The 14466-nt window shown below is 31.2% G+C and overlaps 2 protein-coding genes across 2 annotated transcripts in view; one reads left to right on the top strand and one right to left on the bottom strand.

Moving 5' to 3' along the window:
* Positions 1 to 14466, top strand: part of LOC122268945 (UPF0193 protein EVG1) — a 39387-nt gene that overhangs the window by 14943 nt on the left and 9978 nt on the right. The window lies entirely within an intron of this gene.
* The window catches only part of LOC107436658 (uncharacterized), a 28857-nt gene that overhangs the window by 8358 nt on the left and 6033 nt on the right, over positions 1 to 14466 (bottom strand). Inside the window, exons 2-3 of the mRNA XM_016048446.5 lie at positions 5458 to 5843; positions 2711 to 2916 (exon numbers count right to left, since the gene is read on the bottom strand). Coding sequence (XP_015903932.3) covers positions 2711 to 2916; positions 5458 to 5843 — 592 coding nt within the window. The remainder of the gene's footprint in view (positions 1 to 2710; positions 2917 to 5457; positions 5844 to 14466) is intronic.

The following is a 14466-nucleotide window of genomic DNA, read 5'->3' as shown; positions in this document are numbered from 1 at the left end:
TGGCATATATAAATTCAACCGAATGCCCTTTGGCTTAAGAAATGCTCCGGCTACCTTTTCAAGACTAATGGATAGGTTCCGTTCCGGATTGGATGACGTCTTTGCTCTATCGTTTCTGGATGACATCATCGTGCTGTCTCCTACATTTGAGAAACATATATCAGACTTAGAGCAAGTTTTCAAACGGTTGACGTTGTTTAAGCTGAATGCTAATAGAGAAAAGTGCCACTTCTGTTGTGAAAAAGTTAAATATTTAGGCCATTACATAACCAACGAGGGTATATCTGTCGATCCTCAGAAGACTGCTGCCATAGCAGACATGCCATCACCGAAGACTGTCAAACAGGTGCAGTCATTTGTACAGACATGCTCCTGGTATCGGCGTTATATTCCAAATTTCTCTCAAATAGCTAAACCCCTGACTGATCTAACAAAGAAGAAAGCATTGTGGAAGTGGGAAGCCGAACAAGAAAATGCCTTCCAAGATCTAAAAATGAAATTAACAAGCCCTCCTATTCTTAAGCAAGCTGATGGTACAAAGCCTTTCGTTATTCGGACAGATGCTAGCAATGTAGCTATTGGAGCAGTGTTGCTTCAAGGGGAGAAGAATGAAGAACATCCCATAGAATATGCCAGTCGTTTGCTGACCTCTTCAGAACGAAACTATTCTACTATAGAGAAAGAAGCACTAGCAGTAGTGTGGGCACTTAACAAGTTTAGAGGGTACGTTGAAAGCCAGTCCATCACAATCACTTCTGACCACCAACCATTGAAGTGGTTGATGACGCTTAAGTCACCGACCGGTAGACTCGCAAGATGGGCGTTACTAATCCAATCCTACAACCTGGCAATCAATTACATTCCCGGACGTTCCAACTTTATTGCTGACTTGCTTTCACGACCCATTTGTGAACATTTAAGTACAGATTCCTGCCAAATCTGTGCTGTATCAATTGAAATCCCCACTACTACTCCAGCTCAATTACGTCAATCACAGCTAGAAGATGATGAACTTCGGAAGATCATTGAAGCTTTTGAGAAACCTGAGAAACCAATAGACTTTGCCACCTGGACTGGCCGTGGTTATATTATGAACAGAGGAGTGCTATACCGGTACTCTCCAGATTCAGACGAAGAAGAGGCGCAACTGGTCATACCCCAACAAAGAAAAACAGAAATCCTTAAAGAATATCACGATTCTCCAATGTCAGGTCAGTTTGGATCTGAAGGAACATTCCATCGTATCGCAAAAAGATACTACTGGGTTGGAATGAGAAAAGATATAGCAGAATATGTTAAAAGTTGTATTGAGTGCTGTCGCTATAAACCATCTAATCAAAAGCCTTCTGGGTTACTTCAAACTCCTGTTTATGCTCAACGCTTTGAGACCCTGTCAATTGACCTCTTCTGTCCTCTTCCGGAAACACCAACTGGTGAGAAATGGATTTTTATTGTCCAGGACTGTGCTACAAAGTGGACAGAACTATTTGCATTAAGGGAAGCAACAGCCAGAGAGTGTGCCACAACTCTCATGGAAGAAGTCTTACTTCGATTTGGGTTACCCAGAAAAATAATAAGTGACAATGGTGCTCAGTTTACAAGTGCTGTCATGCAACAGCTATGCTATATCCTGAATATAGACCAATGTCTGACTCCTGTCTATCATCCTCAGTCTAACCCTGTTGAAAGAAAGAACAGAGATTTAAAAACTCGTTTGGCCATACTAGTTGGTAATGACCATCAATCATGGAAAGAAAAGTTGCCATTCATAAGGTTTTCCTTAAACACAGCCAAATGTGAATCAACAGGACAATCTGCCGCCTTTCTCCAATTTGCACGAGAGTTACGAACACTTGATGATGTTAAACATGACATAAAAGCAGTTATTGAGAATGATAATTTCGTTCCAGAAATAACTCCTTATTTGAAACGCTTTGCCAGAACTGCACACCAAGTTCAGGAGAGAGTTGAGAAACATCAAAATAAACAAAAGAAATATGCTGATATGAGCCGCCGAGAAAATCCTATATTCAACCTTGGAGACAAAGTTTGGGTTAGCCTCCACCCGGTAAGCAAGGGTCATCTAAAGAAAACTAGTAAATTCATGCCAAAGAGAGATGGTCCTTACGTCATTGTTGCCATAAAATCTCCAACAACGTTCGATATTGCTGATCCCAATGAACCAGATAAAATTCTCGGCAAATATCATGTATCAGCCCTAACCCCATTTCAAGAACAGAATAAGTTTCGTGTTGCACATCAGATAACTCCAGTGGTTCCCTTGAGGAAAAGAGGACGCCCAAAGCGTATACAAGATGTTCAAGTAGTTACACGGATTCCAACTACATCTCCACCTTCTGCACTAAATAGACATACGAATGATCCTGACTCCTTGCCGAGACGTCTAAGAAGTCAGAGGGGGAGGTTGTAACAGAACTATACTACTTTAAAACTGAATTACCACCACGCCATCTTGTGGCGAAACTTTTGAGTTGAACTGCGGCAACCGATTGGAGAACATCTCCAAATTAAACTCTCCGTTTAGTGTTATGTGAGTTTCGTTTTGTTAATATGTTTTTTTTGTAATTTGTAACTGTTTTCTGTGCTCTGCTAGTAACTATATAAATAAATAATTTCAGAGCTAGCCCGGTATTTTGTTTTCTTATTGTTTATTGGAAAATGGTTACAGATTAACATAATATCAACTTACGTGCTTTGTATTCTACTTTTGTATCTAAAGAAAGTATAATAATATAAAGCTGCAGAATCATTTGAATCAGCCCAGCATAAAACTCTTCAAAAAATTCTAGGACAGCAGCCTGTCTTTCCAAGAAGGACTTTTCCTCCAATTCATTCTCCGTAAGAGGTCTCTTGTTACAAATGCGTTGCGCTGAAAATTGTAGAACTTCAACTCGTCTGAAATTAAAGTTAGAACACATTACAAAACTTTTTTTTAAAAATTGGTGATGATTAATAAATTTAAAAAATAAGTAAAACTTATAAGAAACAAAAATCGCAATTGATACAGCAGATTGATATTTCAAACGTATCATGTTTATGAATATATTAACTATTTTGTGTTTTTATGTTTCAAAACAATTTTAAATTTTATGGAAGCTATATTTTATATGCTTCAGATTCGTATGTCTAAAATTGTCTTTTAAATGAAACTACTAGTTACATTACTAGAAGTGAAATAAAGTATTGCCACAGCAGCTCATTTGGAGGTTTGAGCCTTCATAGTTTCTTAACCAACGGCATGACTGTGGCAATGTGATCAACAAGCTGGTAACCATCGATCTGAAGCCATGTAGGTTTTAAGCCACAAAAATATGATATCGAACCGACATCACGAACGAACATCATGACAGCTCAAAGCCTTAAACCACTGTGCCAGTTATGAATGATACAATTAAAAATGGGTAAATTTATTAAAACAAATAATTGATTTATGGTGAGATAAAGAGAACGCAAGGGAAAAAAAGAGGGGGGAGGCAGAATGAAATACAATCAAATACCTAATGTCTGAACATAACAAATGAGATTAGCTGTTCCCAAAGATGTCTCGTCAAGTCCTAGGGTTCCGTAAAAAAAAATAACAGGTTGGGCAATTTTTTTGTAGAAAATAAGAAAAACTCTAATAAAATTTGCATCCAATCAATTATCCTTAATTCACTTCATTTTGAAGTATTACAAATTACACTACCCTGAGCCTCGATGGCTCAGGGGATAGAGCGTTCGCCTTTCAATGAGGTGATCCCGGCGATGGCTGGTTGATACGAATTCCGCATCCGGCTTGCACCGACCACAGTGCTGACACAAAATATCCTCAGTGGTAGACGGATCATGGGTTAGAGTCCCCTTACCGTCAGGCTAACCGTGGGAGGTCCTCGTGGTCTTCCTCTCCATGTAACGCAAATGCGGGGTAGTTCCACCAAAAAGTCCTCCGCGAAGGCACATTTCTCCCAATACTTGATCCAAGAGTTCCTTGTCTTCTGGATTGGGTTCAAAATTACAAGGCTACGGAGTTGAACATTAAAAGTCGTAAATCCAAAAATTGGGTCGGCTGTTCAACGACAGTTGTATAAATATATAAAAAAAAAATACACTGCCCTATAATAATTGGGCAGCTAGATGCGATTGTTTGAGGAAATTTGTGGATAACCCCTGATCTATTTGAGCTTTCTTTTAAAAATTACAAACACTACTTAGAAAATTGATTTAACAAATCAAACTTTTCCATTAGTTGCCAAATACGATTCCTTACAAAATTATGAATTTTTTTTTCCGCGAATGAGCAGTGTGAAATAACTATTTTAAATACTCATATAATTACGAAATTTTATGCAGTGATTGTAAATAACTACCGAAATAATCTCTACAAGCTTAATGCTTGATTTTTCTGGTATAAGGTATTCAAAAATACTTGTTTTTTTCGTAATTTATTGTCGGTCCCTCAAACCTCTGAAAGGTTTAAACCTTATTGCTAAGTAAGAAAAATCGCATGAATTAAACACCTCTAGTATTTCTAGAGAAATTTGTCGAAAACTGAAAGTGTCTCCTTCATTTTTCTAGGGTAGTGTATATTCAACAGCCCATTCAAACCTAATTCGAAAACTGCGATTCATAAAACAATATTTTTTTTAAATATAAAATTGATTCTTCACTATAAATATATCAAAATTAATTTGTAGTACATTAGTACAGCTGCAGCTGCTATTGAGCTTTATTTATTAAGTCTGGGTTCTGCCAAAAGAAGCTCAATTAGTTAGGTTTCCTAATCAGAAAAAATTGGGAATCGTTCAAGGGGATATTGGGATAAATACAAGTGACATAGTGTCACTATCTCAATCCTGGTTGGTTGTTGAAACGTGGCATTTGTGCCCGTCAAGTATCAATTCTTTTAAGTGACACATTCTATATTCTTTCTCTATACATTTCTTACTTAACACGAAGACAGACATGGAGCCATGTAGAACATAAACAAACTAATTATGCAAAGTTGCCAGGTACACAAAACAAAAATATATCACGGTTACTCGAAACTACTTAAACAAATAATAAATCTAAGTTAAGTAAAAGATGTAGACGAGAAATAATTACATTTCAACAAATTTGATGTGCGATATGGTGCTGTATTTAATTAATTTTACGTTGATTAACATTTTAACTTATGTGGAGAAACTTAGCTCAAGTTTAACACGATATTTTTCTTATAAACGATCAGCTGGCGCTGATGTCATAAGTCACATGTGTGGGTATCCGTGATCTTTTTGAAGTGCAAGTACCCAATTGTAGTGGGAAAGAGAATAATTTGAGAAAAATGGAAGGTTAAAATGAATTTAGTTGGTAACCAAATGGCTAAACCAAATAACTGGTTTAGCCATATACATTACTATTTTAAAAGCAAATCTTCTGAGATAAATAGTTCCTGTTTAACTTGATTTTTGTGCTTACCCTTTTATTTGCCATGGCACCAGCAAGCATCCGTACACAACTTTCGTGCCAACTTCTTTAGCTTCAGCTTCCTCTTGTTCTTTGACGTACGCCGATACAATGTACATGATGTAAATAAGCGCTGGCAGAAACAAACAAAACGCAGACACTATACAATAATTTAGTTCTTTGTCGGTGTAGTACTTCCCCACAGCAGAACTATCCTGGTACAGTTTATTGAGATAAATACCTAACTTAATCACAGACGCAGTCAATAGATATGGAAAGGAATAATTGCCAAACAAGGATAGCACACCGTCACTTTTGGGAGGTGGGCGAGCATTGTGAGTTCTGGAGGGTTCGGTGGGATTGGTAGTGCTTCCAGCTACTCGATTTACTTCCTGATCCTGAAAAAAGGGAGAAAAAAAATCTAAATGACAATACCAACATGCGAGGAAACCAAATAATATCTTAGTACATACTGTTAAAAGCGATGAACTAGATCATTTATTTGAAAACGACAATAAATTAAAAGCGATGAACGAGATCATTTATTTGAAAACGACAATAAATTAAAAAGCGATGGGTGATCTAGTTACGCCACTGATGTTTTTTCTGTTTTTGTTCTTTGGTATGATGTTCTTTTTTGTTAGCACTGTTATGTTTAAAATAATTAAAAGTTGTTAAGTTTTTCAACGTTGGTATTGAAAGTTTTTTAAAATTAGAGTTTAATCAGTTCTATTTCGTGTTTTAACGCATACAGCATCATCTAAAACAAAACATATTTTTTCCCAACGTACCGAGCCCCAATGGGCGTCAAAGACTTATAAAGGTATCATCAGGACTTTTTAGAGTAGTGGTTCCCATTTTTTTTCGGCTATGGAACCCTAAATGATTGGGCCTTTTTTTGCGAGACCCCCGACATCATAAAAAAAAAAAGTTTATTACCAGCTATGAATATACTAACCAAAAAAGGACAACTAATTATTTTATAACTATTTAATGTGTAGAATAAAATAATTAATATTTTGAATTTTTTTCTTGGTGTATATGCATTAGCTGAAAATAAATAAGCTGAATTTTTGAAAAGAATAAAATGAATTTTTGAAAAGAATTGTTACAAACGATAAGAATAGTTATCCGAAAAACATAATTTCTTGAATTTAGTTATTTTGCTTTTAACTGAAAAGCTTGATGAGGAATACTTATGAAATTCTTAAAAATGCATATTCTTTTCATAATTTATTTAATATATTTTATCGAAATAAAAAAATATATTTTAAATTTTGCTTTTTTTTCATTCGCATTTTACATAAAAAAAAACTAATATAAACAAGCGAAATATTAAATAATTTTTGGATTATTAATTGGTTATAAATATTATTATTAATGGTTAAAAATAGCCTAACTCTCGGAACCACTGTCATCCGTGCACGGAACCCTAAGGTTCCACGGAATACCTTTTGGGAATCGCTGTTCTAAAGGATATGTAAAATCTTACAAACAGAAGAAAATTTTTGAAATAGAGTGCACTTTAAAATTAGTAATTTTATTTTGTATCGAAAAACAAAATTCATATTTAAATCTTCGTAAATTATAAGTTATTAAAGCAATTATTAATTCAGAAATTTATTGAGAAAAATATTACTAACCCGTTTTATGGGGAAAATAGCTTTTTGTTTACTATTCTATGGAGAAAAAAAATTTTACATTTAAAAGTTGGAACTGATTTTTTTTTCTTTTTTAAAATTCAAACTTTACATTTTGGATTTTTAACAAATTAATTAAATATTTTTTTATTCATCATTAACATATAATGTTAGAAAAGTTTAAAAATTTTAAAATAATTTGTTTAAAAGTTATTTTGCGCTCTACTTAGAACTTCGCAGCTAATTATTCTTAAAAAAATTGCTGACAAATATCATAATTTGTTTAAAAAAAAGTTCAATTATCAAATTATTAGAAACCTATGATCTAAATACTTAACTCATATCCGCCATCCATACACTGTACTTGTCACAAAAAGAAATTTTATAGTTTTTTTTTTCAATTAAGTTAATAGTTGTATAAAATATATGCATAAATGGTTGAATCACAAACATCCTCTTTCCTTAACATTTATTAATTTCGTCATTTTATGTTAAAGTATATTCACATTGTTAGAATTCATAAAAACATTTTTTTTAACTTTTGGAAATTTAATATAATTGAATATTTGCTATTAACTAATTATTCAAAATATTTAATAAATTTTGACATATCCCACAAAATTGAGACTACTACAAATTCGAGACCAAAATCTACATGTCTGCTTATAATTTGTTCAATTTATTATTATTATTATGATTATTATTATTATTATTTTGTGTTTCTCTCTGAAACATTGCGAAACTGAGCTCGATAGACCTTGATAGACGACTAGGCTTACCAGTGTTCTGGAAAAACTGATAGCTAAAAGGATATTCGAAAACTCGTCGCTTTATCTTCTTAATATAAAATTCTCTGTTTTAAAATTTTTAACACATAACAGAAATACTATATAAGGAATATTAGTTTTTTTAAATTGAAAAAATAAAGCAGCCAGTTTTCAAATCACCTTTCCGAATTTTTTCAGGACGTTTTAAGTTTTCCCAGGACGTTGGAAAGGCTTAGTAGTTGATAAATGTTTTTGAGAAATTCAATAAAAAATTTACAAAATCGTTAGAATTAATCTTTCAAATGAAAGATACCAATATATATTTTTTATATTTATTATTATTATTTCAATTGTGTTAGTACTTAACTTATTTAGCACGGAATGGAGACCATTTATTGATCCTTCTATTAATTTTTTTTTTTGTTGGCTTTCTGATTTTGCATCAAACCTAGTTTATAGCACTTTTTGACTTCTTTATTTTGACCTTGACTATGTAATGTCATGCAAAATGAAAATACTCTCCCAACAGCTAATTTTCGTCCAAAGGAATCTTGGTATTCAGATTTGTCATTTCCGAGTTCAACATCATGATGTCAATTTGATCAGCATTGCCCATCGGCCGCCTTCATTTTCCAAACAAGCAGGTACTCATTTGTCTGAAGCTGGGATGACGTTAGAACCGCGAGTTGTCATAATTTAAGTGCCATTATTTAAGTATTTCTGCATCATTTTAAGTGTATTTTTTAGCGTGTTCTATCTTAGAAATTTCATATTTTTATTTGAAACCGAAAAAAAAAAATAACCTAATGAAATATTGGTGTTTCATAAACACGAATTCCTCAATTCTAATTTGCAAGATTATGATAGCGTTTTTGTCTTATTTTCACTTAAACGATAATTAGCAAACTCCAATGAGAATACTTTATCTTCACCTTTAATGAGAAAAAAAAAACTTAACATTTTATAATAATGGTGGTTTTTATGGAACAACCTCATCCTATCCAAAACTTTATCCAAACTTTATCAAAATTCAAGTTTTGAAATAAACATCACAAAAAAATCTATACATTGATTTATTTTTGGTATTAATTATATCCAAGATATTCTGTACATTTTCTTGTTCTAAGTTATGTTGGGGTAAAAAAGTTAATTCCTGAATTAGCTTGATAGCAATGGTAGATTTACAAGATATTCTTTAAATTTTCTTGTTCCAAGTTGGGGTAAAAAAGTTGGTTTCTGCATTAGCTTGATTGAAATGGTAGATTTACGTAAGATATATCTTTCATTCTTTTACAAAAATTTCTGTATCATATGCAATCAAAATGAAGTACCAGCCAGATAATGACGACTGAGAAATTTTCGTGTTTTTAAATCGTTTGGGGTTGTTTTTCATAGATTTATTCTTTAATTCTTCCTTTCTGTTCGCCTCGTTTTTAATGAAACTAGCTACCTTATTTCTAGAACTGACATCTTTTCTCATCCTATCAAGTTTCACAGAAAACTGATGCAGTTCTGACGCAATTTTTTGTTCTCTATCATCATTTTGTACTTCTGAATTACCGGTATCCGTGTCTCTGGCATCCATTGGATCGGGAGGAAGAATCTTTTTTACAACATGGTGGTATGTTTCTACAATTTTTTCTTCTTCTTCCACTTCAGAATATTTCCCTTGCCTTGTTTCCCTATGTCTGGGTTTCGAAACTAAAGAATTAACATGTTTAGATTGCGTATCTTTTTCGATAATGTTACAGCGGCAATTTTCAGCGAAGATTGAAAAACAAATTAAAATGCAAAAAGTAGATAAATTCATTTCTAAAATTTATAGGTTCACGTAATGGCGGTGAAATGGCAAAAGTATATGTTATGAGATACAATTGTTATTGTATATTTCAATACACAACAACTAAATAGTATCAAATAAAGCATCGAAGCAGTTAACAATATTTTTTTCTATCAATAATTGAATTTGCAATGAACAATCCAGGTAACTGTTAACACTTAAACAATAGAGAACATAATATCAACATTTAAAAGAATAAAATATCTTTGTCACAATCATTAATTAATTTGTGTTACAGTATTTTATTATGTATATTTATATATTAAAGTTAATTGCTTCACATTATAATCACCCATTTTCTTTTTTTTAATTAAAAAAAATTTCAGCTTGAAAGTGGCTTAGGATTAAAACACATTGCTAAGTTGTATTTTTCATTTGTTGTTTGATTCATTTAAGCAAAATGCATTTAGTCTAGCTCCCAACCTCTTATTTTATTGTTACACAAAAGTAGTTGGAAATGTTTTCTCCTATAGAACTAAGTTAAAATATTCAGCATTAAAATATTTAAAAAAAAACTAAATATTAATAAAATATTCAATATTAAAATAATAAAAAATAAGAGTGCTGCAAAAAAAAAAAAAAAAAAAAAAAAAAAAAAAAAAAAAAAAAACGGACAAACAATTTTAAATATAATTTTATTAAAAATAAATAAATTAGCAAAATATAATGAATAAAATATAATTTACTAATAAATAAATTTATTTTCTTTCTAAGTGGCCGCCTTTTTCAGCAATGCAATTGCGCAAACGCCTATTAACATTTTCAGCAATAGGCCGCAAGCCTTCTATTTTTAATATATCCCATTTTGGTTGGTTTAGTGCAGGCTTTTGACCCTAAAATGGGCCATGCACTGTGATTCATAGGACATGGATTAGATCATCTATTATATGATCTATTATCATCTATTATATGCTTGACATTGTAAAAAAAAAACATAAACTAAGAGATATATAATAAAATATTTTATAATTAAAGTGGTTAACAAAAAGAAATGAACTCAAATTAAAAATAAATTAGTTAACTTCTATGATGCAGTAACTTTGTCCAAGTTTTTTTTCCCACATCCTGCGTGAAAATAAATCATAAGCCCATAACAAATTACAAGACATTATATTAGTTGGTTGTACTTTTAAAAAATGCAAACTACATTATACTAAGGCTTTGCATGGACCTAATTTAAGTTTACTGCTGACGTATAGTAAGTTCCTTCGATATTCCATGAGTATACCATACCTGCCAATTTTCAACATTTTTTCGAAGATGATTTTCCCAAGAAGTAAAATTAAACTACAGCAATATGCAGATTTTTTTTTCTAGTTTAAGAGCTTAAACGCACACTTGTATGATGATCATACTTTGTTTAATTTATTTACACGCAGTAGAGGTTAAAATAATTTTAAATTAATAAATCAAATAAATAAATAAAAAAACATGAATTTTACTACCACTTTAAAACTAAAATCTTTCGCAAAATGCGTAAAAGTTGGTAGCCATGCATGGTTAGAATTTTTCGTCCAAAACAATAACTACAACTTTATGTTGTTCATCCTTGTTTAAGGTATTTTCACTTACCAACTTTAGTTCCCTTTTTAAATTCAATTAGAGTTTTTAAATCAAGTTCCTTTTTTTTTCCTATTCAAATTTTTTCAATTAATAAATCAGTTAGGCATGGACAAAAAATTGAACCTAAGATGATTCTTCTGCTAAAAATGTATAACTTTTTAAGAAAGGGTTTTATTTATAAACTAAAATCACGTGATCACTTTTTTGCCCTAATTTTCGTTAAACACGCTACTTACAAATTGTTCTATAATGCACATGTATACAACATTAAAATTTAAAACTTAGCACAATTATGTTTTGCAATAACAAATAAACAATGAAAATGTTTTCTTTATTATAGCTTAAACTATTAAAAAAAATCCTTTCCATTTTTTATTAATTGCTTCGTTCATTATTTAGAATACAACATAAGGCACGCTGTAGAAAAAAGTTGAGCTTTAATGATTTAAATAAATAGAAAAGGGATTTATAAGTCTTGAACAAAAAAACAAAAAAAATTCTATTAAAACCGAATTTAAAAATAAACGAATCAGCATAACGTTGTTTAAACAATTTTTTTTTCGTAATATAAAAAATGCTAGCTGCTTTCGCATCAGTAGGCCTATAAATAGAAATAATTCCATTGTTTAAGTTAAAACAATGAATTACAATCATTCATAGCATTAAGATACAGTAGAGAACCGATTATCCGGAACGATCTGGACTATCGCTATTCCGGATAACTGATTTTTCCGGTTTTCTGAATCGCCACAAAAAGCCGTTTTTTTAGTGTTAAACCCAACTAAAAAGAAAAAAATATTTGGAAATAATCTTAAAAATAAGAAAAAACGATGAGGTAATGCACTAATGATTATTTCCAAAATGATGGTAAGGTAAACATCTTTCAAAAAAGAAAGAAAAATCCTAAAATCTTATGAGGAAAAAAAATTTTTTTTTTTAAAATTGCGGGAAAATTTATCGAATTTCGTTCCGGTTTTTTGGTTTTCCGGTTTTCTGATTTCCGGATAACGGGTTCTGTACTGTACTAAACAATGTATCACTTCCTAACTTATAATCAAACGGGTTTCCTAAACCAAAATGAACAATATCTCTATTCTTATCGGCAGTTCCGGACGTATAACTCCTGTGTTTTGCAAATTATTTCTTGAAATGTTTGATAACTTAAAGGTCAAGCTAATTAATTCGTACACAAATAATAATTACATTTACTTCCTATTGTTGTTCATTTATTTTCACCAAACCACTGAACAGTCTTTGGCATTAAATTTCTTTTAGAGACCGCATTTATTAATTCGTTGTTTGTAATTATTTTTAAATAACATTCCATTTCGATAAATAATATAATCGAAGTTTGATAAATAAAAAACTTAGATAAATAATACTTCATTATCTCTGGTAATTTATAATTGCTGTTGTACTAATGTTTCATTTTCTTCCAATAATTTATTACAAAATCATATACGATTCGAAGTTCAATAAATGAAAAACTTAAACTATTGAATGAAAAACTAAACTAAAACTTAAACATTATCTTCCGTAATTCATAATTGAAGCGGTCAATGTTAAAAGGGGGTATGTTACAAATCTGCAGTTTCAAAAAAATAAAAATTGTGCCAATTGTGGAAAGATTGTTTTATATGTTTCCAAATTGTTGGATTTTCTTTTTTAGGCAGTTTAGAAAATTTCTCGGTATTTGATAATTGGTGATTGATATTCCAAAACCAACAAAAAACTTTTTTTCGTAAAAATATTACATACCCCCTTCTAACATTGACCGCTTCAATTATTATTAAACTAATATTTCATTTTGATGAATAATGTATATTGAAATCATTTAATCGAAGTTTGATGAATGAAAAACTTCAGCTATCCGAGTTACACTATCTTCCAGACTTACAATTACTATTTATTTCACTAATATTTCATTTTAATGAATAACTTGAAATAAAATCACATAATAGAAGCTTTTGATAAATGAAAAACTTTAACTATTCTGATTTAATTGGTAATTAAAATAATGATTTATAAGTACATTACCCTTACACTTATTTTGAAAATCAATGCAAGCAACAAAAAATTCAAAATTGAGATTTTTTGGCATTTTTGTATGGTAAGCTTACATATTGCGGGAAATTTTTATTCAAAAGTAATTTTTGCTTTATCAATATTTTGACATTCTATTTTAGCGTTCATAGCATTAGCAATAGGAGGAAAATAGTTGTCAAACTATTTTTTTTTTGGTTTCAATCATAGGACAGGGATGAGATTCTTCCGCGGATTCGCGGATTTCCGCTTTTTTTTCAGATGTTTCCATTTTTCCAGCTAATTTCCGCTGAAATTTATTTTTTGCACAAGTTAAAATGTTTTATGAGGAATTTAATTTTCCACGGAGGGAAATTGTTGGAAGTCCCTTTTCCTCCCTCTGAAGTTTCTCTAAAAATAATTTCTTTGGGATAAAACTGGTTGACCTTTATACAGGGATGAGATTTTTTTTGTCTCTCGAATTTCAGCCTTTTTATCAAAAACTCCGATTCTCTAAAAGTTTCGTTTTTTTAAATAAATATCCCGTTTTTTTTTTAAAATTCAGTCATTGAAGTAAAATAATTATATTTATTTACGATTTTCAAAGATAAACAGAAAATTCAATCTACGCCCTAGCTGCTAACCCTTCCGCATTTTTACTTATTTTAGCTATTTTCTCCGATTTCACGTACAGAAAATAAGATTTTCCGTATTTTTTATCCGTCGACTGGATAGCTCGTATTTTCGTAATTCAGATCTCGATTTTTATTCACTCGATTTTAATATCAATCATCGATTTTCGTATTTACCTGATTTAAGAGTTGCACATTGCGATTCTTATTTACGCTATTTAAATATCGTATTATTATGATACTTATTTACGACATTTAAAAATCCAATATCATGTTTTGTATTTATGCATTTTTAAAATCGCGATTTTGTTATCAAATCTCGATTTTCGTATTTACCTGATTTAAAAGTTGAATGTTGCGATTCTTATTCAGGCGATTTAAATATTGTACAGTGCGATTCTTACTTACGAGATTTAAAAAATCAATATCGCAATTTGTATTTACGAGCTTTTAATAAAGCCCTATGTAGCAATTCGTATTCACGTGAGCTTAAAATCCAATATCGTGATTCATTTTTGTGGTTGTAATATCGCGCGATTTAAAAGTTATGCATCGTG

This window comes from Parasteatoda tepidariorum, chromosome 4, assembly GCF_982258835.1.
Source record: "Parasteatoda tepidariorum strain Cologne lab strain chromosome 4, Ptep-v5.0, whole genome shotgun sequence".
NCBI classification, from domain to species: Eukaryota; Metazoa; Arthropoda; class Arachnida; order Araneae; family Theridiidae; genus Parasteatoda; species Parasteatoda tepidariorum.
This window is presented reverse-complemented; position numbering and strand designations above follow the sequence as displayed.